General features: G+C 35.5%; 1 protein-coding gene and 1 pseudogene across 1 annotated transcript in view; one reads left to right on the top strand and one right to left on the bottom strand.

Annotated features, from left to right (window-relative positions):
- Window positions 1–101: 101 nt before the first annotated feature.
- LOC131959957 (cartilage-associated protein-like) lies at window positions 102–11772 on the top strand (annotated as a pseudogene).
- A 708-nt stretch (window positions 11773–12480) lies between these two features.
- adam11 (ADAM metallopeptidase domain 11) overlaps window positions 12481–25575 on the bottom strand; it is a 33110-nt gene continuing 20015 nt past the window's right edge. Inside the window, exons 9-26 of the mRNA XM_059324120.1 lie at window positions 25052–25126; window positions 24873–24944; window positions 23369–23535; window positions 23159–23243; window positions 22899–22989; window positions 21526–21577; window positions 20968–21067; window positions 20161–20232; window positions 19300–19392; window positions 19027–19107; window positions 18897–18947; window positions 18503–18566; window positions 18235–18340; window positions 17804–17923; window positions 16089–16257; window positions 15877–15991; window positions 14797–14887; window positions 12481–12969 (exon numbers count right to left, since the gene is read on the bottom strand). Of these exons, the coding sequence (XP_059180103.1) occupies window positions 12927–12969; window positions 14797–14887; window positions 15877–15991; window positions 16089–16257; window positions 17804–17923; window positions 18235–18340; window positions 18503–18566; window positions 18897–18947; window positions 19027–19107; window positions 19300–19392; window positions 20161–20232; window positions 20968–21067; window positions 21526–21577; window positions 22899–22989; window positions 23159–23243; window positions 23369–23535; window positions 24873–24944; window positions 25052–25126 (1647 nt within the window). The 3' untranslated portion in view covers window positions 12481–12926. The remainder of the gene's footprint in view (window positions 12970–14796; window positions 14888–15876; window positions 15992–16088; window positions 16258–17803; window positions 17924–18234; window positions 18341–18502; window positions 18567–18896; window positions 18948–19026; window positions 19108–19299; window positions 19393–20160; window positions 20233–20967; window positions 21068–21525; window positions 21578–22898; window positions 22990–23158; window positions 23244–23368; window positions 23536–24872; window positions 24945–25051; window positions 25127–25575) is intronic.

Raw genomic sequence — 25575 nt, 5'->3', positions numbered from 1 at the left:
TCTGAGAGCCCCCAAAGTTTCAGCTTTTCCATTAATGCCGTGAAAATTTCAAAAAGCGCTCTCAAGTAGAGATGAAGTGGATAAAAGGGACTATTTTGGTCCGCGAGGGAATTCACTTCCTTTCCAACATCCTTAGACGTCTCAATATAACTTGTAAGAGGAGATCAAACAGGTCTTATAATCCAAAAAGTATTGTGGGAAGAACAATAACTACTCTAAACAAAATAGGAATGTATATATTTAGCCCGCTGCACTAACCTAAAACGACCCTATAGAAGACATTTCAGTCATAATAATGAGTAAATCGAATGGAAAAAGTCTTGTTTTAACGTTTTATTCATCATATTGATGTTGACACTAAACTTGCACGAGTGCACAGTCAACAAATCAGAACAATGCGCACAAGCGGTCAGTTTTACGCACGTATATTTTTGTGCCAAATAAAGAAACAGCAGTGTGTAACAGCTGTGGGCCTGTAGAGTGAAACTCGAGACCACAACTCTGAAAGACCCAATCCCGGAATTCCCACAGACCCCTAAGCACTTCAGCAGACCACCACACAGACACTGGAGCCCAACAGGAGCCGACAGAGGAAGCAGACTAATATGTGGGAAACTATTTTATCATGGTTGCATTTTGCGCAAAAGGAGACGCGTTGTTGACGTTGCTTTGTCTGACCTTTGTTTTTATGACAGCCGCGCAATATGACAACTACAGTTTCAGAAATTTCCCCAAAGAGGAGCTCATGCCCCTCACCACTGCGTATGGATTGGCTTTGGACCATTACGCAGCAGAGAAATGGGAGGAATCGGTCATATATTTGGAACTGAGTTTGCGTTTACACCGGCTCCTTAAAGACAGCGTGAGATACTGCGCGCGGCTCTGTAACAGCAGCAAATATGAAGAACCGTCCTTCACAGGAAACAAGGAGCTCCGCGTCTACTGGCACGTTATGATGAGAGCGTCCTGTCAGAAGAAGTGCCGAGCGCATTTCCCCGCGCTGCAGCTGCCTCCTCCCGGCAGAGAGATCCTGGAGGATTTCAGCAGAAGATCCCCATATAGATACCTGCACTTTGCGTACTCCAGGGTGAGACTCATTAGTCATTTTCTGGACGTCTTTTATCAACATATCACAGCTGTTTTTACATCATCATCCCCGAAAAATGTTCAGTTTTAAAGGATTTTTAAGATGAAATTAACATAGATTACTTAGCATTGACAAATTAACTGAGGAAATGTCAGAAACCAGTTGTTTTTAATGGTCCCTGGATAGCAGGGTTCCTTCAAAAGGGTTCCAGGTGTCAACAACAAAATGAGCAACATGGAAAATATTCAGTTATACTAAATGACCACTATTTAGTTTTTTTTTTTTTTGTATATTTAAAGAAATTATCTGTAAAATAACTTGATTACTGTTGACATTTTAAATTTTCTTTCTTTTTTCCCTCTTTTTTTTTTTTTTTTTTTTTTTTACAGATCTTTTACTTCAGTAAAAATAGTAATACAAGAGTGTAAAAATACTTTTTATAAGTAAAAGTCTTGCACTCAAAATCTAAATTAAGTAAAAGTGCATCAAAATATACATAATGTACAAATTAAAAGTACCCATATTTCAGAATGGCCCAATTCATAATCTTCATACATTATTGAATTCTCTCTCTCACTCTTAATGCATTCATGTTTACATCACTTTAATGTTGCAGCTCAAGCTCTTTTAATTACTTTAGTTACATACTGTTTGGTGTCGTAATTATTGAAGTGTATGTGAAATTTTAGATCATTGATAGAAAATATAAATAAATAGTAACTTAATCTTTAAAATATATGTAGTGAAGTGAAAAGTACAATATTTACCTCTGACATGTACTGGAGTAAAAGTATAAAGTAGCTTAAAATGGAAATACTCATGTAAAATACAAGTGCCTCAAAACTGTACAGTACTTGAGTAAACGTCCTTAGTTATTATTTCTCTGTGTGTGTATTTCTTCCTAACAACAGCTGAGGTAATTCAGTGTTTTTCTCCCAGCTGAGCGACCTGCAGAGGGCCATCCCATGTGCCTACACCTACCTCCAGAAGAACCCAGAGGACCAGGAGATCCACCAGCTGATGGAGGAGTACAAGAGCCAGTACGACCTGAGCGGCTACCTCACCGACCATGAAGAGCGGCCATATGAGGTGTGGACAACCTCGCCAGCATGTTCCACAGTTTAATACTGCATTCAGAACCGGCCCAAGCCTCCATGGGGCCCTATGCAAAATTCAATTTCGGGGCCCTCTATTTCTGCCAATAATATTGATTGTTGATCATTCACACATCTACTTCAAACTCATTGCGGCTCTGGCAGTGTTGTTTACATTATACTATTGTCAGCCTGATATGTCTTCACATATTTAAGGGGGTGGCCCAGTTAATTACACAAATAATATGCAATAATGATACAAATGTATTACATTCAACTATAGAGTGACTTGGGGTTGATTTACACAACAATCCAAATGGTAAAGCATTGTATTTACTATAAAAGTGTCATCTGGTTTATTATTTTTGAAAAACGTGCAAACATTATTTTATCTTGACGTTATTGACATAAAATTGTATTTTTGTACAATAATATATCTTTGATCATATAGAAAGCGTCACTCATACATGCAAAATATGAAACAAAATATATACATATTTTTTGTTAATTGCTCTGACTGCATTAACCGCAACTAGAAATCTCACACTGAACTTGTTCTTCCAGGCCTTCTTTCTGAGAGGAGTGAAGCTTATTAGCTCAGAAGACTACAGCAGCAGTGTGGAGCACATGGAGGAAGCTCTGAGGCTCTACCTCCACCAGTATGACATCTGTCAGGCAGACTGTGAAGGGATCAGTCAACTTTCACCACACAGTGACTTCTACGCATTCATAGCAGGTTAGTGTGAAGTATTTAAAGGATTTAAAACAAAGGAGAACACATCTGGCCCTGCAAGAGACGCAAAAGAGAGCAGAACTGTAAGGAAATATTGTACTTTTACTCCACTACATCGTGTTTTTAGATTAAGACTTTACATAAATAGACATGTGATGTGCTTATAAAAAACATCACATTGTAAGATTGAACCTACATTTTGCACAGAACCAAATTATTTACCCATGTATAAAGTAGTAGTGGAGCAGTAAAACAGTAAATCATGTCATACATAATAATATATCAGTCATATATATATATATATTAGCAAAAGTATTTTACTTTTTTATTTTTAAATATACTTTTTTTTCAGAATTTGAAGTATATTTTTCGGATTTTGAATGCAGGGCTTTTATTTTACAAGATTTTTCTTGCCTTTTTTTCTACATTAAGCCATAAAAAATGTAAATTATTGTTTTAACAAGTATTACCCATAAAATGGACTTTGACATTTGTAAATGAATATAATGAATAATGAATGAATATTATTGATTTTTACATTATCATGAAATTGCTTGAATGTTAAATAATGGTGAATTCTGTTAAAATACACATCATATTACTGAATGTAAAATGAAGGCAACTTTCTGTTTTCTTACAGTAAAAAAATTAAATTACAAAAAAATTGAAAAGAAATCAGAAAAAAGAAAAAACTGTAAATCTTGCAGTAAAAGTTTATATTCTACATAAATATATATTTGAATACAGAAATAATGTATCCGTAAATTACTGTTATTTAATTGTAATGTTATTTGACTTTTTATTTCAAAAAAGGCAAAATGCTCCAGATAACCATTAATAGATTAAAAAAAGGTTGATGCAAAAATCTGCATGTTTAATTCCTGTCTAGTTGTGTTGTTTTCTTTGAAATTTTAAGTATATTATGCTGATTTTGAATGTAGGGCTTTTATTTCTAATTAAATACTTTTACATGAATTCATTGGTGCCTTTTCTTAAGTTCACCTGTCTCTGATTTTATTTTGTGACTTTTGCTAATAAATAATCTCTGCTCTGCTTCTCCACAGATGTTTATGTTGAGGTTTTAAACTGTCAGCTGAAGTGTGAAGAAAACTTGATGCCAAATGTTGGAGGTTATTTTGTGGAGAAGTTTGTGCCCACTATCTACCACTACCTCCAGTTTGCCTATTATAAGTGTAAGCTTACAACTACAACTGAACTTTCTATCACTGCTCTCAAACAGACGATAATCTGCTGATTTTTTCTCTCCGACCAGTGAATGATGGCCGCAATGCGCTGCCCTGTGCTCACAGCTACTTCCTGTTTGAACCTGATGACCAGGTCATGAAGCAGAACCTGAAGTATTATAAAGAATACAGTGAACAGTGGGGCCTGCAGGCCGAACACTTCGCACCCAGGATGGTGAGAGGAAATGATGTTCCATACTGTTGTTGCTATGAATTAGATTCAATATTTTGTCTTCAAACAGTAATTTCCATTAAAATGTATGAAATCTTTAAAGGCTGTTTTCTCCAACATAGTTTTTTCTCATGCTCTACGCCAGGGATGGGCAACTTAAATGCTGAAGGGGGCCACAATTTTTCACTGACACTACCAAAGGGCCACATATAGGACTGTGCACTTAACCAGATATGATGAAACTGCAATTTTAAATATGTTTACAGTGCAGTAACATATTTCATGCTCAAATGCATGTACACTGCAAAAAAGGCGTGTCTAAAAACAAGATAAAAACACTAAATCTGAGGAAATGATCTTGCTGCATGGACAGATAATTTCACTTGACAAGATTACTTAAATTAAGATTGTTAAATCTAGAAATAAGCTTGTTGAACACTTAAAATAAGAAATTAACTCTTAAAACAAGAAAAATGATCTAACACTTCTAAATTTGTTCTTCTAAGTTTGTTTTATCTTAAGAACCACATAATTTGCAGTGTATAACAGTATAAATAGGAATACAAAAGGTTTAAAGAAAATAAAAAATAACCACTTACTGTGATGTCTTTTTTTTCAGTGCAAGAACAGCAGACCAACATTAATTGCAAGAAGTCATTTTGTGCATTTTTACACTGCACTTTTAAGATTTCACGCTCTAATGCATGGGCCACTTCAGACTTACAGACCAAACTTACCAGTTTTATTCCTAACAATATTCGAAAGAATTTTACTGAGTGGTTTGTTTATATATCTTTTATACCCTGATTCATACAACATTTCGTATGTAAAACCAAAAGGCTTACTTTTGACAGTATTTTCTGGTTTATGAAAATATAAAAGGTGATATCCCACTTTCCTTCTGTAAAAAACCTTTGTTATTCTACATCTAAATATTTTTAAATAGATATTTACTGTATATTATCTGTATTTTTAAAAAAGAAATTTGTAAAATAACTTTTTTACATTTTTTTTTAAATAGATCTTTTATTTTAGTAAAAATAGCAGTAACAGTGTAAAAAAGACTACTAACCAGTATAAGTCTTGCATTCAAAATCTAATTTGAGTAAAAAGGGAAAAATTTTAGCAAATGTATTAGTATATGTCAACAAAATAAAATAACTTTAAAAATGTGCTTGATCAAATGTTCAGATTTATGTCCTGTAAATATATGCAAATTAGCTAATTTAATGAGTTAACACATCATTTACACAACCAAACATAACATTTCAGAATACTTGTCATGCAAAAAAGGATTGTCTAAATGTGAATAACAAACTGGGGAAGTTCCATGGTGATATCTATATGTTGAAAAAAAAACAACTACCCTATTCACTTGTCGTGTCTCCCCTTAAACATACACTATATTTAGAACATTTTAAAGCTTTACCAGTTTGCTGTTCTGATATTCTTGTTGTGTCTGTTTAAACAGGAGGCTCTCAGACTCTACAACCGAACAGTCACTCAAAAGCAGATGCTGACATCTGCACAGAAGTATTTACAGCTGGATGATGAGGTGAGAATACAGAAAAACAACATATTTTTAAGTGCCTGTGGATGTTTCCAAAACATTTATGGAAAACTTCTAAAACCAATAGTTATTATCACCATGAATAACTTCTTTCTCAGGATTTTCTTGGACCAGAGGAAGCTGCACTTTTGGCCTCTGAGTCTCCTGATGTTGAGTTTGAAGGGATGGGAGACTACGAAGAGTCCATCTGCGCTAACTGGAGGCAGCCGAAGGGCAAAGGAGACTCTGGGGAGACAGACATCTGAAGAAAGTGGCATTAAACATCTGAAAAATGCCAGAAATCATTAGTCATTTAGTCCTTTTAAAGTCAGTAACAAGAAGAAGAGCAGTCTTCCATGTTTCAGTTTAATGTCCTCTTCTGTTTTCCATCTAATCTGTATTTTTAAATAATAAAAAGTCAAACAACTGTTGTCATGTTTTCTCTTCAATACAAGTCCCAAATTAAAACATTCTATCACTGTTAATAAAATACTTTATATTTCAGTAGATTATTAAATATATATAAACTGTATGCAAAATTATCAACTGACTATTTTATGATTTTTTTGGGGATATTTGGACAATATCCAAGATAACTTTTCAACATCTATTTAATGTCTAAGTCTTTTATGTCTTAAGATTTCTTCAATTTAACGGGGAAAATATTTTTGTTATTAGTCCCTCAACAGAAACATTTTTTAACCTCTGCATTTTTGTACGAACTATGCTATCACAGTTATCAGGAGACATATTTTATGGCATTTTTGGACAAAATGCACAATTTTTGACATTTTTGTCAGCCCAGAGTTTTTATGTGATTAGAATGATCAATGACTACTATCAATACTATTCTATGGCTATTTTTTTTGTTGCATTTCTGAACAGTATGCCCAGTGACATTGCCATAGTGCTGTTTTTTGTGCGTTTTGTTTTTCTGGTTTTTTTTTTTACATTTTTGGACAAACTATACCAAAAATGTATAAGTATTTTCTTTTTTCTACTTACTTAGCTTATGTTAAAAAAAATGTTTGTATTTACACTTTTCAAATTTCTATGTTGTTAAGTTGTTAAGCATAGTATTATAATGGTATTTTAATATTTAACTCGTAACTTGTTTTTCATTAATACTTGCACAGGACAAACGAAGCATGTTTGTATCAACAAAATACCTCAGTTGATATAGTAAGAGGCACAGATACACAGTTCTCATTCCTGTCCTCAACAAACCCTGAAGAGACCTCACTGACATCCAGCAAATATTCAAAAATGTTTACAAATACCAGCTGATTACTGAATGGGAAGAAATCCAGCCAGTTTAAAGTTAACTCTTCACCACCACAGATTTTTTTATCACGGCTGATAATCACTGTTATACTTAATATCTATTATTATAATATCACAGAATCCTATTTACAGTATAAAATTACTTAAGTTGCTATTTAACAACTAATCTAATGCAGAAAGATAGAATTCAATAGTTAATCCTGATGCATTTCCAATAAAACTACCCAAGTAATAATGAATACATACATTTCTATCAGGGTTTTACTCCACAACAAATATGCTGACACAGTGACTGTTATTCAGATATGTTTTAATATATATTTTAATATGCAATAATATGAGTATTTACATCAGAAGCTAATACTGGTTACCTTCCTGTGAGCCCAAATGTTGACTTCCATGTGTGAATGGCGCCAAAAAACCCTTTGATGACCTCAACTAGAACATGCGTGATCACAAAAAGTGGCGGTGAACACAGTTTGACCTGAGCTTTCAGCCGAGTCTGTCCTTGAGAAGTGTTTTTATTCAGTGTGTATACGGAATAAAGAGTTCAAGTAGAATTAAAGGCAAACACATTGACATTTTAAATCCTCAAATTGGAGTTTTTAACCTCCACCTGCAGTTAAAAGTGAAAATTAGAAACGATTTATGTGACTAACTGCACTCATTTTAGTCCTTCAAGAATCTCTTTTGGATATTTTAAAACTGATTCTAGTTTAAAAGGCAGAGAAAATGTCAACATATTCCTTTAATGCTGTTGTAGTTTAACTGGCAGTGTAGCTTGGATCATCTCTTGTGGCACCTGTGCTGTTATGTACTTCTTTACAGTAACTGAGTGAAACAAGGCTTCTCAAGCAATCTTTCAATAGAATGATAACCACAGGAGGACATTTTTCTAACCCTGATTTGAAAGAGAAACATTTTTACCCTTACCTGTAGTGCTGTATATTATGGAAGAGGATTAGGGTCAGGTCGGAGAAAAAAAAAATCATAAGAGAAGGAGCATTTTTTTTCCATTATGCACTTCGAGAAAAAAGTCTAAATGTTGAGAATAAAGTAAACTTTTTGAGTCTGGTGAAGTAGACTGCGAGCTACAACCTGATTTTCCTCAATACATTCAATATATGTCTAAAAAAATCACATATATAGTACATAAAAGCAGATTTTTTCCAAAAACAATAATTTTGGTAACCTACTACCAAGAGTAGTTAATTTATGTGTGTGGGGATTTTAGTACCACTAGACCCTTAACCCTCCTGTTATATTGGGGGTCAAAATGACCCATTTCAAAGTTTAAAAATGAAAAAAATAGTTTAAAATAATTAAATAAATAAATAAAGTAAAATTAAAAAATTAAAAAATCAACGTCATATAAAACCATTGTATTTTATATGTAGGTATTTCCAATTTACATTAAAAAAAGCTTTAACATGTTTTTTTTTATTTTTTTTATGAAAAACATTCTGAATGAATTATGTGAATTATCCTCATTGAACCATGATCTGTGATAGATAAAGAACTCCATTGGACTAAATACTGATTGAAATGGTTAGTAATTGAGTTATTAATTAAATATAAACAATGTGTATTGGGATTTTTTAGTTTCTGACACTTTCGGAGAATTTAACATATCCTGGGTCAAACTGACCCACAAACATTATTGCTGTTCCTGAGAAACGAACATAACAGGAGAGTTAAATATTGTGGTTATTGCTCATTTTATGACATGGCTTGTAGCTTGCAGTCTACCCAACTGTCCAGAAACACCTTATTTATATATGGGACAGATGTGCCATTTCTCTGATGTTCCTCTGATGACTTATTGACACAGGAAAAACTCTGAATATATATTTCCAACTTTACTGAACTCAAAAAGTTGACTTTATTCTCATAATTTCAACTTTTTTCTCATAATTAATCGTTTTTTCCTCCTCCTTTTTCTCCCACCTGACCTTAATCCTCTTCTGTAATTTATGGTATTTATGCCTCTTTGCAGACATCCTGACCCAGTTACTCAAGATAATCCACAGACCTTGTTGTAACCAGTTTCATGAAGGAAATACTTTCTTTCTACCAAACTTAACCCACTAAAGAAAATAGCTCCTATATTAAAAAGGCTCACAACAAAGTCTGTGGATTATCTCGAGTAATTAGGCCTTTATCTATGGAAAGTTCCGTCTAGTTCCATCATATTCAAGAGAAGGCCGACATCTCCAACACTCTGCAACTCCAGACTGATAGATAGCTCTACAGGTAAGAGGGAAAATATGTATTTTTGATTTTATGGTGAACTGTCCCTTTAAGGTTCTCTGACATCCAGAGAGGATAAACGGAGAAAAGGATGCACATGAAAGCTGCAGAATAGGACCCTTTTATCTAAGGGAGATCATGTTTCTAAAAGTTTTTTTTATTGTACATATTTATTGCTTATAATCTGTATCCATTCAGTCACAATAAATGTATTTCTATTTAGAGATAAAGCATATTGCATTTATTTTCTACAACCCTGATTCCAAAAAAGTTGGGACACTGAAGAAAATAAAAATAAAAACAGAATTTATCATAATTAACATGAGTGTCAATCAACTGAATATAGTTCGATAATATTTGTCAATCACTGCATGATGTTTTTATTACATTTTTCACAACGTCCAAACTTTTTTGGAATCTTTTTGGTTGTGTTGCCTCAGTTTGATTGAGGACATAAAATCATTATTTATGTACATATGTGGAACTGACTCTGTGTCAGTGGTTTCAAACCTTTATGATTATCATAGTAAGCTTTTGACCCCTGATTAAGTAACATATTTTATTTACTTTCATACTGTATTAAATGCATAACGATAACTGTACAGAACAACTAATAAACTGAATAATTAACCCAAATAGTGACTGTGGGAACTTTGTGTGAAAAGAGTGATTTTGAGGGACTTTCAATACAATATTGTATGTATTTTTTATGCAATTATACATATTAAACAGGTTCTTGTTTTTACAAATTTAGGGTTTTCTTCTCCCTGACGCTTGGCTATTGTTCTATTAGCTCTTTGGTTTTTCATACTCACTTAACTGTTTTTCAATACTTTTTTAAATGCAGGACGAGGCTGTTGAGCAAGTGTGAGAATATAGCTCATAAAGTGTTCAGGTCTTCACTGTTCCCTTATCCTGTGAGTTTGCATTTACGCCTTAAATAATAATCCAGATTTAAATAACAATTTCATTGCATTTCCTTCCCAGAACTTAATGAAAGGCTGGGATATAGACCAACTGAATTTACCTTTAAAGAAATCTTTAAAATCAAGAACCCCCTATGACACTTTGGCGACCTCTAGTGGAGCTCTGCAGGTTGGCAACCAGCGATATTCGTCATAACTTTGCAGCTTAAAAATCTCTCAGAGGCAAGTACGAAACCATAAAACACTCACACATCTTTCTCTGTGGCCCAAAGGATCTGGCATCCAGTCAATTTTAGAGACCGAGAGGCACTCAAATTCCCCTAATCCTCTCTCACTGACTGAACGTTGAAAATGAGCAGTTTTACGCTGAGAGGCAGGAAGAGTCTTCTCTCTGCAGACTTGTGCTTCCATTCAGAGCGGCAGTGAGTCACTGCTGTCTCAATGAGTCGACCTTATGTTACACTATGTACATCAGCACCCATGATCAGCATACTTGTATGCATATTGGTTGTATATGGATTACATATCATACAGCGGGATAAAACATTCGGTGTGGGGAACCGAAAACTACTAATCGACTAGCTTCCTCGCAGGCCTGAACTATTCATTCATACATTAATGCATATTATGTAGAAGCTCTGATTTAGCACGGACTACTGTTTGATAATGAAAGGCAGCATACGAAGAGAAAATATGGCTATTACTGTGGAATGTAAAAGCCTAGCACACAAAAATAATCCTCATCTAGAGAGATAAAATATCAACATTCACTATTTGGTGATATTTGTACACTTTCTATTGCAGTTAAAGTCACACCACTGAGAGGAGGTGGTTCTCCATGAGGTTAAATATGTGTTAAAACAGAGGGCTTCCCAAAGAAGTCCAGAGAAAAAGAAGAAGTACAAGGTCTTCTTCCATGAAATCACTTAAAGGTAAAGCACAATAACAGTCTGTATGGCAGAAGATCAGCTATGACAAGTGGAAGGGAAAGGAAAACCAAAAAGTGTGTGTCCTGACCACGATGAAGCAAATAAAAAGTGAGGTTGAAACCAGAAGCCATACAGATGACGTCAGCTTAAAGATTTGGAACCAGACCAGAAGCCTTTGAGATCCTCAGGGCTTCCATACCGAACTTTAAAAAGTAAAAATTTGACATCCCAGGAGGAAAATACCAAAAGAGACAGAATGAGGAAAAGAGAGCAGGAAAGGTCTGAGGGCTCGTTAGTGGAAGACATCTTTGTTTCATCTACTCAGAGCGGACTGGACACAGTGTGAGGAAGATATGACGGAGAAGAGATACGACTCAACCGCCCGAAGATCTGGAGAGATAAGGGAAGTGGAGAAGGAAGATAAGGAGGGGAAGAGAAAAAGAGGGGAGGGAAGAGAGAAAAATATTGAAGAATCTGATAAAACCAACAGGGCAGCGAGGATGAATTAAAGCATGGAAAATAGTGGTCAGAGCTGAAATGAATTTTTTTTTTTTTTTTACTTAATTAACTTAATTAATTTTCAGATTTTTGAAAAATGTAATTACTTGTTTAAAACATCAGAAAATACTACTGCCTGGCTAACTGCTTTTGTATTCATTCATTTGTTTATTTTTCATTCATTGCGTTATTTTAAAAATAGTTTACAACTTATTTTTTCCTATTAATTTATTTTATTTTATTTTTATATTTAAAAAAAAAAAAAAAAAAAAAAAAAAATATATATATTTTTTTTTTTTTTTTTTTTTTATTGTTATTTATTATTTATTAATTTATTTTCATTATCATGTGGGGTTTCTTGTTCCGGTTGCTTTGTGAACATTGAGTTGCTTTTAAGATAGAAAAATCCCATCCCAATTTCCTAGAGCCCAAGGTGAAAATAAAAGTATTACTTTTAAATTCATTACATTTTAAATTTATATTAAATTTATTACTACATAAAACAAGGAAAGTCACATTAAAGAACCAAATTATTTACTTTTTGCATGAAAAATCACCTAACGATTAATCAATTCTCAAAATAGCTGCTGACAAATTTTCTGTTGATTTACTAAACAATGAATTGACTAATTGATCGATAAATTAATCGACTAATTAGTGGCAGCTGTAACACAGCTGATGGATGTCAAAATAATAACAAAAATAACCAAAAACTTAAAAGAGGTGTTTTATTATTGAAAGTCTTATGAAATGAGCATTACAAAGTCAACACTGCAGCTAATATTCTAGAAATGGCAGCCAAGTTATTGATGGGACATGCAGTACAAATAAACAAATATATATATATATATATAGATAGTGATTGAGTTGCATTAAGGTTTGTTTTTTTAAAATGCTCATTTATGTAAGGGTTTTGCAAACAAGCATAGGCTATATAACTGCTGTGCTATGCGGCATTGGTTCATGCTATATACGTGTCCCTATACAAGTAAACGTTAGATAAAAAATGTGTCAAAGATGATGTCATAAAAGCAAGTGACAGATATGTGTGTGTGTGTGTGTGTGTGTGTGTGGGCTTAGGAATATCTTTAAGGTGCTCAGCTCAGAGGATTTTTATAAAACAGGTGGCATTATGGTGACATATGGACAGTGATTCAGGATCAGGACTGAAAGGCGGGATCGTACCTTCCTCTTCGGATGTTTCTGGATCCGCAGCGAGGCAGGAACAACATGGAGGGTGCAGACAAACAAAAAAGAGAGAACACGTGAAGTAGAAACAGCCTGCAGACTATAAACTGTTGTTTCATGTACGCAAGAAGCAGAGTGAAAGAAAAAGAACATGCAATGAACCCAAGGCCTTAGAAGCAAAGCATCAGAGAGGCATGTGAAACTATCAAGGGCCTTGCAACTGGAGTAACTATCCAGGCACATTTAATGCTAGCGTACAAGGTAAGTAATGTAATTACAGTCGCAGACAAGCATTTTAGTTTCTTTGTATCCTGCAGGCATGCCACAGCAAAGCTAACAGCTAACATGAGGCAAGGCAGCATCATGAAACAAACTGCAGAAAGAAGATCCAGTCGTGCAAAGTGGAACATGGAAAGAGCTTTATCTATTCATAAATATTTATTTGGGATTGTAGGAAATCTCCAGCATTGATTGTTGCATTCTGATAAAACTGTCTGACTCAGGAGGGAGAGATTAATACATAAATATTCCTGTACATAAATTAGCTTCTTATGCCATGCAGTCTTCCGATTTGGTGCACAAAGTTAAACATTTCAATGACAATAAAATAAAAGTACATTACCCACAATGTAACTCTACAACAGACAGTTAGGTTAGAAGTTCTTGTGTGAAAGGCAATAGTAGCAGGCATCGAAGCCTCAAGTAGAGATAAGGGGCTGCAGAGGTCAGACTGTCACTTCTTTCCTGCTCAACATAAGTTTTTTTATTAAAGAAAAGAAACAAATCATCCCATTTGATGAGCTGGAACCAGAGACTTATTGTAATTTTTGGTTGAGAAAATAACTTGAATAAGGCTGCTATAAGCTGAAACCTCTGGATGTGAAAAGTGAAGCCAAAGCAGAAGTGCCTTAACCCTGCAGTCTGCCTAACGGCCAGCAGGGGGCGGCTCCACTGGTTGCAAAAAGAAGTCCGACTATATAGAGGTATATGAGAAAATTACCCTACTCTCACTTGATTTATACCCTCGGGAAATGAAATGAGTTTAAGGTCTCAATCGCTAGTTTTAAATCAATAAAGCATGATGTTAATTGTGGTCCAATTTAGAGAAAAATAGACGATATAGCAGGGTATGCTACAGGGTGTGGAAATCTTGTTATTGACAGGTTGCTACCACAGTGCACTGTATTTTAGCCTTAAGCTTTGACCTTTCCACAGTGTGTTTTCTGTTCATGAAAGTTAATTGTAACACTTTGGTTGACAAAAAATGTCTTTATCAGCATTCGGTTGTACTAAAAGACACTATAAAGAGTCACCGTTCATCTGGCGACAGTCATAATGCCAAAATCAAGGCTTCAAAACATCCACAAAGCAACAGGTGAAGCCACAGTGACTACGCCCACTTCTTTTATACAGTCTATACAGTTAAGTTCCCAGAAGCCATGGTGTCTTGTTTTGTCTCACTGACAGTCAAAAAACCAAAGATACACAGCTATATAATCATATTTGAAAATGAAGAGCCAGCGAATCTTTTGCCAAGTATTTCAAAGAGGCCAATCATCCCATGCCACGATGTGAATGCTATCAAAGGGCTTCCCAGCCAAAGTGACTAATGAGGGGTTGTAAGCACCATCATTCATGCTCCCTTCCTCTAGCAGAACCCTCAGATGGAGACCGACCCCCCCGACTTATTAATAACCCAACATGGGCTCTGGTTGTGAGCATGAATCAGACAACAAGCAGAGGAGCATTCAGCAGCGAGCCGCAGGCGTGTGTGTGTGTGTGTGTTAGCTGACAGAGGAACACAGCAGGCACACACAGATGGAGACATGCCAGAGCTCTTACTTAAATCCCCAGCCAGTTCCCCCCAGGACTATCGCTGCCACCAGAATTGCACCAGCAACCGAACCTATTATGATATTGGTACCACTGGGACCTGTGGGAGTGAAGGAGTCAACCAGTGAAGGGAAAAAGCATGCAAGAGTGGCAAGTGTCAAAAAAATTATATTTTATATATTTTGTGACTGTTGAATTTTAAGCATCAAATAGTTAAAATATTGGATTAAACTGTCAAGTTTGAACTGTGATTTGATGCTACATTTGTGTGTGGGTAAATATAATTCAGTCTCTATCTTCTGCACCACTAATTTCTAACATTATCACCTAGATATCAGTAGAATAGCCTTTTAAAAGATGGCCAAAATAAGTGAGATTGCAACAAAATAAAGCCTGCAGATTGGCAAATATGATGCTCATTTCGTCTGTAAACTCATGTTTCTTCATATTGTTTTAATTTCACATTAATGTGCTGCTTTTTCACTTGCAATTATGCATCATACATATTTTTTCTTTTTTTCATTTATTTTGTGTCTTGCTAAATTCTTTAAACTGGCTGTATTTCATGTATATGTTTAACCATTTATTTTGACTGCACTGTTGGGCCAAAATGTATGTAAGGGCTACCCTGCTATGTATGCATTTAAGACGTATTTAATAGAGACGAATACAATACAGGTGGATTGACTGAAGACAGCTATCCAGTGTAAATATAATGGATTTTATAGCGGATGTTAATTAGCAACACTATCTCTAAAGGTCTTTTGTGAACTCAGCAGTGGTGGAAGAAGTATTCAGATCCTTTACTTGAGTAAAAGTACTAATACCACACTGCAGAATTACTCCACTTTATGTAAAAGCCCTGCATTCAAAACTTACTTAAGTAAAGGTACAAAAGTATCATCATGTCAATGTACTTAAAGTATCAAAAGTAAAAGTACAAAAGTAAAAGTATTCAGACCATCATGTGTGTTAAATTGTACTTAATTTGTTTGGCTTTTGTTTTGTTTAGCAGATGATTGTACAGATGTGAGGAGCCACTGTGACTGTACTGTGGCTGTGTGGAGAGAAACCGCTCAGTGTGCTTACCTCTGTACTTCTCTGGGCCGTCTGGCGGTGTGGGGATGGGGATCGGGTCAAACACGCTACAGTCCTTCCCGGTGTAGTCTGGATCACAGATGCATTTCACCTCATTGTTGCAAGTCTGCAAGATAGAAGAAAAACTTGGGTGGATTCTTTAAAAATCTTACCTTGTGTACAACCCACAAGCGTTTGAGCTCAGTCCGCATTGACAGACTCACCCCGTGGTGGGAGCAGATGCGTGAAGTGGAGGAGCCCGGGCAGGTGCTGAGGTTGAAGGTGGTGACGGGGAGGCAGCGGCGCTCCAGACACATCATGTTTGGACCACATGGCGTCCCGTCCTCCACATAGCCCATATCCAAGCCGTCATCCAGCACTGCATGGCCGCCCCTGCAGGTCAGATGGTCACATTAATCATCATTCAGTCTTTTTTCCCTTGACTGATCTATAGAGAACCATTTGATTACAATCTAAGTTGTCAGATTTGGTTCAAGGATAGATTATTCTTTGATCTCAAAGCATTGTCTGGTTTATTACCATCGTTCTTTCACTTGGATTATTCTTTTTAGACATTTTAACGTCTCAACCCCAAGCAATTTTAGGGCCATTTTTGCTGCCGTCACATTTTACTCACTGTGACCTAATTTTTCACTTCAGTATATTTGTTCTGCACCTCTATGGACATGACTAAAAATGTTCATTACACTACAGGCAGAAGATATTCTACAATTAGGAAAAGATATAAAAACATCATTGCTTTTACAACAGTTTGCACGCAGAATGATTTTATTACACTGGAAATCTAAAAATCCACCGAGTGTGTCTCTGTGGTTTAATGACCTAATGCAGTTCACACAGTTAGAGAAAATAAAATACACCCTCAGGGGATCTAGGGATAAATTATTTTCTGTTTGGGATCCAGTGCTGGCATACTTGGGGAAACTTAAGGTTGTGCCCACTTAAGACCACTTAGCAGCCCTCTAGCATTTGCATTTACGATATTCATCCATGTGAACTGAAGTGTGTAATACACAACATCAGCAATGGTGAATGGTGGTTTTTTGTTTGTTTGTTTTTGTATTGTTTTTCCTTACTATAAGTATTATTATTGTTATTGCAACTATCATTATCCTTCCTACATTCTGGATGAGTGTCCTACATGTTTGGGTAAAAAAGATGTGAGCATTGGTCCAAAGTTTTCTTTTGTGAATGTTGTATTTATGTACATGTCCTGTACTATCAATGCTCAATAAAAATAAATGTTAAAATAAATGTTCATTACCAACAAGTCATGTATCACTGACTAAAAAGAAATGTTTTGAGGGAAAAATGAAAGTATTGATACTGCCTTTATTTTATTATTATTTTTATTATTATTATTTTTTTATTACTTTGAGGCTTGTTATTTTAGCTTACTATTCTAATATAAATATTTACCAATTATATTGTTTTAATTAATAATACAGTTGCTTCAGTTAATTTATAATCTGTTATTAATATTGTTTTCAATTATTATTATTATTGTTATTATGTTTTTTACTATTATTTATCTTATGTTATTTGTTTTACGTGCTGATGTATATATGTTCTGATAAAGAATTTGAAAATTCAATAAAAATATTGTTAAAAAAAGAAATACGGAACGATCTAAAAATGTCTTTTATGCAGAATAACACAGTTATAATTCCAGAAATCATCAAGAATAAGAAAAAATAATCAATTCATTTCTTAAATAACTACAACTGAACAACTGAACAAAAAATGTAGGTTCCACATGCTAAATATAATACAACTATATTTTAACAACCCTCTACTTACAACCTCTTGTCCTCTCCTCTCTGATCTGTGTAAACAGCCTGTAGTCCAGATTTTGTTTAATCCTTCTAATTGTTGTTCAAACCAACCAAGCTGCCAGAGAAAAGCCTTCCTGCCTCACCTGCAGTCCAGGTATCTGTTCTGATGGTGGATGGTCAGACTGGTGACCCTCCCCTTCAGCTCACCAAACCTCGGCCTGTCCGTCAGATTGGTGCAAAGCAGCAAACCGCACAAGACGTCTCTGATGGAGACAAGTAAAAGAAAAAACAAATCAATATTGACAAAAAAACCTAACTCAACAAAAGATTTTATAATGCCACAAAATATGCTATTATGAGATTAAATAGACATTCATAGCTCAAAAAAGACAACATATATATAGAGTAAAAAAACTTATCTGCTTACACATAGATAATAGAGTAAAACAATTAAAAAATAACAAGTGTATAAGGAGTAATAAAAAGAGTGCATAAAGAGTGATAACAACTTCAGTGCCTAAAGGAATAACAATAAAAGATAAATTGGAATACAAATGTAATGTTGTTCACTCACTGCTTGTTGCACTGCACCCATCCCTGACCGCTGGAGTCTGGGCCACAGTTTCCTTTCTCTGTGCCCTCAGAATTCAGCTTTTCATAGCAGAACCTGTCGGCTGAGTCTGAGCAGAGAGAACAGTCTTTTCACTTAATGGCTTTTAACTGTTACTTTAACAATTGTTACTTGCTCTCTTCAGACAAAAAAAGTGTGAGAAATGAAATTTTAACAATCAGAGGGCCATGCAACTTGGAGAACTAAAGCCTGATAACCAATGCAAACCTACTGTAGCCCCACAGAGTCCTGCACTGGCCATCTCTGGTCTTGCAGCGACCTCCATAACACCGACCCTGAAGAAGAGGAGGAAGAGGAGGAGGAGGAAGACAGAGAAATATTTTATCAAATGTTAGAAGAGAAGCATCCCCAAATATATGTTTTATACAATGCCAATTTAAAAGAAGTTGGGATGCTGTGAAAAACCTAATAAAAACAGAATGCAATGATTTGTTAATCTACATTCAGTTGAATACAGTACAGAGACATGATATCTAATGCTCAAAACCGGAAAACTTAATTTTATTTTGTAAATATATACACTGAATTTGATGCAGATGAGACTAACTTTTATTGCATTGTGCTTTCATATCCACAGCATCCCAACTTTTGCAGCATGACTTTACCTGTCCAGCATCACACATGTAGCCATCTAGCTTATGGACGTTATGAGGACACTGAGAAGAGAGGACAGTTTAATGAGCTGTTATTTAAGCATTTTGAAGAATGTTCAGTTGTGTTTGGGGCTTCTTTTACCTGGCTGGAGTCTCCCATGCAAGTCTCGGGGATGTCACAGTCGTTAACTGCGTCACGGCATGTCACCCCTCTCAGCTCGTACTGAGAAGAAGACGAGGGAAAGAAGAGAAAGACGTGTAGGTGAGTTAGAGCGGTGCAGGTATACTGTATATTGTTTATTTATAAGGCACTACTGAAAAAACTTCCATTCTACTGAGCTCGATAAGTAGAGGAGAGAGTACAAAGAGTCAATCAAGACTTAAGGAAACTGCAACAAACTATCCAGCAGCTCACCCTGCAGTCCCTGCAGCAGAGCCCGTTGCTGCACATTGCATTGTGGGTAAGGGTGCACTTCTTACAGCAGTTGGCTCCACTCCGTGCACATTCCTGTGAGCCAGAGAGATGTTTATAGTACATCGGAAGATCACAAGTGTTTTGAAGTCACATAACTGACATAATATACAGTCCAGAAAACTGCAAAGACAGAAGAGTTGCTAGATAAACATATTCCTTTATATTTTGTTACTCTAAAAGAAATATAGCAAAATGTATTTAAATAGTGCTGTTAAAATTAATAAATTGGGTTTTGTGATTCATTTGAAATATTTAACAAGTTAGAAATAACACAGTCAAGCAATACAAAAATTCTGGGCTGTAGTGGGCTGAGTTTCAAAGATACAGTGAGGATAGTGGTATCATGTGAAAATAGAAGATCTAAGAATCTGTTTTTAGGAAATGAAATCTTATCATGAAGGGTTCTAAATAACAATAAAACGTTAGGCTAAACTTTGGTGAGGAAAAACTGAGATTCTATGGTTCTGTGTCTTCCCTTTGCAGAAATATATCCATTATTACAAGCTATGGTTTTAAGATGAAAAAAGCATCTAGTTGTGACTAATCCAAGCAAATTGTGGGATTAGTCTGTTGTTTTTAATCAACGGACAGACCTAATTTTAAAAATAAATTGTAGATTACACTCTGTGATACAGGGAAGGATAAGGATAATCCTGTGCACAGATTGAAAAAATATATATAACTAGTCATTAATGTGAGTCTCAGATTTTCCAGCCAGACTCAAGGCTGCATGGTTGAAAGAAATCCTTATACCCTGTGTGTATAAGACAGGAAATAAGAAATGAGTTGATTAGTGCTCACCACTAGTGATCCACAGTCACACTCCTCTCCCTGCTCCACATATCCATTCCCACACTCCTGTGGGTCCAACAGCTACAGGGGGAAAATAATATGTCAGGTAACTAAAGAGTCAAACATATATATTTCCCGCATTTACATTTTATGCAACTTTATACTTCATTTTAGGGTAAATGTTATACTTTTTACTCCACTACATTTAGCTGCCAGCTTTAGTTACTTTTGACATGAAAATCATGCTAAATTTAAAGTGATACGATGCTGTTGTTTTTTAATTACACCTTGTAACAATTACTCATTAGTAAAAATGAGACCTATCTTGAGGGGGAAAAAATGCTGCTTACACGCATCAATACAAATAATCTAATAATATATTTAGAATATTTATAACAATCTAAGTGGGGCCATTCAGCATAATGACTACTTTTACTTTTGATACTATAAGTACATGACGTGATTCAGGTACTTTTACTAAAGTAAGTTTTGGATGCAGAACATTTACTTAGTGGAGTAATTTCACAGTATGGTAGTCGTACTTTTACTTAAGTAAAGGATCTGAATACTTTTCCACCGCTGCAAATAACACATATGACCAGAAGAGACAATGAAAATATAATTATACCAACAGCAAAAAAATCTATACATTTGTACAAAAAAAGACCTCTGTGTTATTTTGGAGATGGAGATTTGGATTTTGAAATACTTGTTGGTGTGTGTTACATAGAAGTAACAGAGGAAGAATCAGACGCCTCAGTGTGATCTAATAATGTGATTAACTCTCCCAGCACAGCCTCTCTGGTGATGACTCACCTTGGTGGGCTTGTTGAAGAGACAGCTGCCTCCTCCCTGCTGCAGGAATCGCAGGTACTCGTCTATACTGCAGCGAGAGAATTTCCTGGGCAGGTAGTAACTAATTCATACAAAAGAAAAAAAATACAGAAATCACCCACCACAACCTGCTACATTTGAACATTTGCAATATTTCTTAAAACCTTGAAACGTCTATTCAAAAGGTACATTTAATTCTGTAAAAAATGTCAATCTTTATTACCACAGAGTCCTGTTGTACTTGAGAAATATTAGCTCTGTTAAAGATTTTTTTTGTTGGTTTGTTTATCAGCAGGATTATAGAAAATCTACTGGTCCAATTTTCATGAAACTTGGTTGAAAGTTGTAGCATGGACCAAGGATTGACCCGTTTGATTTTGGAGCCGATCAGAATCACAGAGTGGATATACAAACTTTTTTTGTTACCTGTATTAACATTTTGATATAGGACGTTTTGCCTTGGCGGAGGTCTGTGCTCTTCTAGTTTGTTAATGTACCACAGGTAAATGATTAATTTATTGTAAAATACAGAGTGCATACCCTGTGTCCTCCATGATGCAGCCTAGCCACGGGTCTGGACACCTGCAGTCTCCTGAACAGAAGGACACACACACACAAAATATTGCTGAGCAACTCGCCACTTGAGGGAGCTGCTAGCATAGCAGAGGCGGAGTGTTTCAAAGTGTTTTCTTTTCTGAGAAATTGTAAATAAAAACAAAATGCAATGATGCAAATCCTTTGACATAGATTCAATTTAATAAAGTACAAAGACAAGATATTTACATATGAAATGGTCAGACTGATAACCTTTAGTTGTTGTAAATATTTCTTTTCATAAGTATGTTAAAGTTGGAAAATCAAATGAGTGCTGAACAACAGAATACATCACTCTAGCGTCACACACCATTGTGCTTGGATGTTGGTTGCAGAAGGAGTCAGAAGTTGGTTTAAATACGCAAGAAAACTTTAATCACAGGAGTAGTTGTAATCTGTTTTGAACATGTTGTTGTGGGGTGGGCTGCCAAAACCGAATAGGTACTAATAAAAGTCTTAATTTTTATGCATGTACATTACATTATTATTTCACACATTTTACACATATACATTTTTTATACTTGCCTATCCCAGAGTTAAAAGTTGTTATAATATCGAGACAGCATTTTGACAGTAAAATAAAAAAAAGTCCTGTGAGAAAGTAGAAAGTTAGTTTTTTCTAGTTTTTCTTTACAGTATTCTTATTGGCAGTGTGTTTATTTTGCAACTAGCATGCGCACACAATGTCATGTTTGTATACAAATAATTGGTCTATAGGTTGACACAACCTGCATTTGGTGAGGGCATTTAAAAAAGAGATATATCTGGCCAAGAAAACTTTGAAAGAATTTTACCTGCTGAACCAACCAAATATTGCAAGTCGGAATGATAAGTGATCAGACTGGTCTCCACTCAAAAACAACCATACAGGTTGTGAACTTTCACCCAGGAGGAAGGGGATCGTGTCCCATGTGAAAACAAAAGTGAACAATGTGATTTGAACATCATTGTGCATCACGATTTTACGCAACTGTCACTTCCGGCATCTACATACATTTATTTATTGTTTAAACTGTATTTTATGACACCTTAGCAGGAAGTAATTAAGTAGATCAGTGGTTTTGTAGCCTAAATTCAACGAAGCTGCAGTGTTTTTCATATGTATAATGATGCTCATATGAGTCGTTATTGGTGGTATTTACAAACGACCTATTCTATTGTTTAAGTTGGAGATCTTGCTGTAAGTGATCGATACCCGTATTTAAACTAAAACGTTTGTGCTGCAAATTGCCTTTTTACATCTCTGTGTGTCTGAAACATGTCAGGAGAGATTGCCCTCTCATGAAGACTAATGAGAGGTAAATAAAAGTTAGTCTCACCTGCAGCCAGCCGCTCTTTGTTTCTCAGCATGCCGATGTTCTGGCCGAGACTCTGACTCAGTGTGATGGCCATGGGGCCCACGCTGCCAAACTGAAGACACACACATAAATCAAGTTAATGACAACTGAGAGAAGTAAAGTCAAGAGAGAGTTACAGACTCATGAGAAAGATTTATTACTTTGATAAATACGCAATTTTTATGACGTTTTGTTGGACAAACAACATGATTTGTAGCCTCTGAAACCTATAAGAGGTTCACCTCGTTGATGCCTCCACCCCGAGTGATGGAGCAGATGCCCCCGATGTAGGCCGCCTCGCTGCGGCTGCTCATGAACGTCCTCCCACTGCAGTAAAAACAGAGAGACCGCTGTAATAATAGACACAGGAGGAGGAAGAAGCAGAAGAAGAAGGAGAAGACGTAGGAGGAAAACAACACCAGCACAAACTACAATCAGGAGGTTGAACCCACGAGAAGAGGTGAACGGCGTCGCAGCGTTCCTTGATGCTCTCCTTCCTGTACTTCATGAAGTCACGCAGGGTGAGCAAGGCGTCATCGCCCACTGAGACCTTGTTTTCAGCAGACCACGTTTCCATGGCCACCAGCACGATGCGAGTGTTGAGCTGCTCCTTGTAAATCTGGAAACATAAAAAAAAAAACATTCAGAAAAGTATTTTTTTATCCTGCTGTCAGGTATTTGGTAACATCGCTCAAACGATTTACGGGAAAACTGAATACAACAGATTAAAAAAGACAATTTACAGAACAATAAATTAAAAAACAAATTAAAAAAGCAGGACTGCAGCTCAAACATACATGTGTGGAATAAATATGATGCATGTATGAATATATTATAGTTATCAGAAATGTCCTCTTGGAAGAGAACAGCACTATGAACGAGCTCTAAACAGCCATAAACTTAAGTTCTGTTCCATCAAAGACGACTAAAAAATTGCTAAAAATGTCTAATGACTTTGTTTTGTTCGCATTATTAGAGATATATTTAACTGCTGAGATGACATAAAAATCTTAAACTTATCTCCGTTCTTACATGGGAAAATAAAAAGATTAAATTGCAACATTTTTTTTTATTTTTTAATTATTTCTTTTATTTTTTCAATTTTGAGAAATATATTTAAGAGTTGACATGACATAAAATCTTAAATGTATCTCTATTTCTACTTGGGAAAAGAATAAAAAATAAACTCCCAAAAACACAAGATCAGAAGGGGTGAAGTGAGAGTTAAATATTATTTTTATTGTATATACTGTTGTTTGTTTGATTTTTACCATTTTAAGAAATATATTTAGGTGTTGAGATGACATTTAATGTTTATTTTTCTACTTGGGAAAATAACACATGATTCATTGAATTAGGTTAGTTGTTCCCAAATTGGATATCTTTGAACTGTAATAAGAATGTGCCAGTGAAAATATTTATTTATTTAAGAACATCTTATTGCTTATAGGTAACCAGGCTGCATCATTCCTCCCCATTTATGTTTGTGTTTCTTTCTTCTTCATAGTATTTGTTTGGTATTTGATTAAATTGCACTGAAAAAAAAGCAACTTTTCATGCCTTTAAACCTATATAAAGATGGGATAAACATAAAACTGGGCTTATTTTATATTCACTAGATTTTTACACATGATCTGTTAATTCATTAACAGACATTTATAAACATTTAAAATGGAAATTCAAGGGATGGTAGAAAATATTTGGCACATACAAGACGGTTAAAAATAAAAATCGGACAGTAAAATAGTTTGTTGGCTGTTTGTGAATAGGAGATGGCAGCTGTCGCACTCGACGGAAGTTTCATCCAAGAGAAAAGCTCTCAAACGTGGCAACCGTCCTAAATCAGCTCAAGAGACTTCCTGCAATAGACCCACTGTGAAAGGATGCCATGGTCTAATAAAAAAAAGTGATAGAAAGAGGAAGCTCAGAGCCAACTGCAACAAAATTTCCACTCACCGCGTCGGCCATGTTCACCACCGCTTTGGCAAAGTTCTTCGTCTGAGTCGACGACCGACGGAGCTGCACAAACTAAAGAGGAGAAAAACTAATTTTTAATCTCTTTTCTGTGCTGATTACAGAAGCTCAAATCCTCATTTACAGTTACTGAGATATGTTGAAAGTGGCGTCACACCTACCAGTTCATGGTCGTTGACCACCATCAGCTCGATGTACTTGGTCTCAGTCTGCACGGTGCGCTGGCCTCGCCGCACCTGGAGGGGGCAAAAGAAATCCACACAGCATGACTTGTGAGTTGGCTGTCATAATCACCTTCACACAGGACGAACAGACACACAAACATAATGCGCGCACACATACAAACCCAGCAGGTGAAACCATCACTCACACGCACACACACACACACACACACTTATGCTGGTGAAACTCAAGTCTTGTCCTTGAGAGTGAACTTGAGTACTCATAACTTGAGTACAACTGTCATTCTTTCATTAAGCAGAATATTGTTCAGCATCTTGAAAGATAAATTGCAGCTTCTGTGTCCGATTACTTCAGGAGACTAACAAAAAACAGAAGAAAAAATACTTTTAAAGCCCCTAAAAAAAATGTTATATTGTTGTCGTGGTCACTATCATTTAAAAACATTTAGCAGGCAATCAAAGTTTTTGTTTTGTTTGTTTGAAACTGTTACTTTCCTTTTCTT

The sequence above is a fragment of the Centropristis striata genome, chromosome 21 (assembly GCF_030273125.1).
Source record: "Centropristis striata isolate RG_2023a ecotype Rhode Island chromosome 21, C.striata_1.0, whole genome shotgun sequence".
NCBI classification, from domain to species: Eukaryota; Metazoa; Chordata; class Actinopteri; order Perciformes; family Serranidae; genus Centropristis; species Centropristis striata.
Note: the sequence above shows the minus strand (reverse complement) of the source record. Positions and strands in the feature narration are given on the sequence as shown.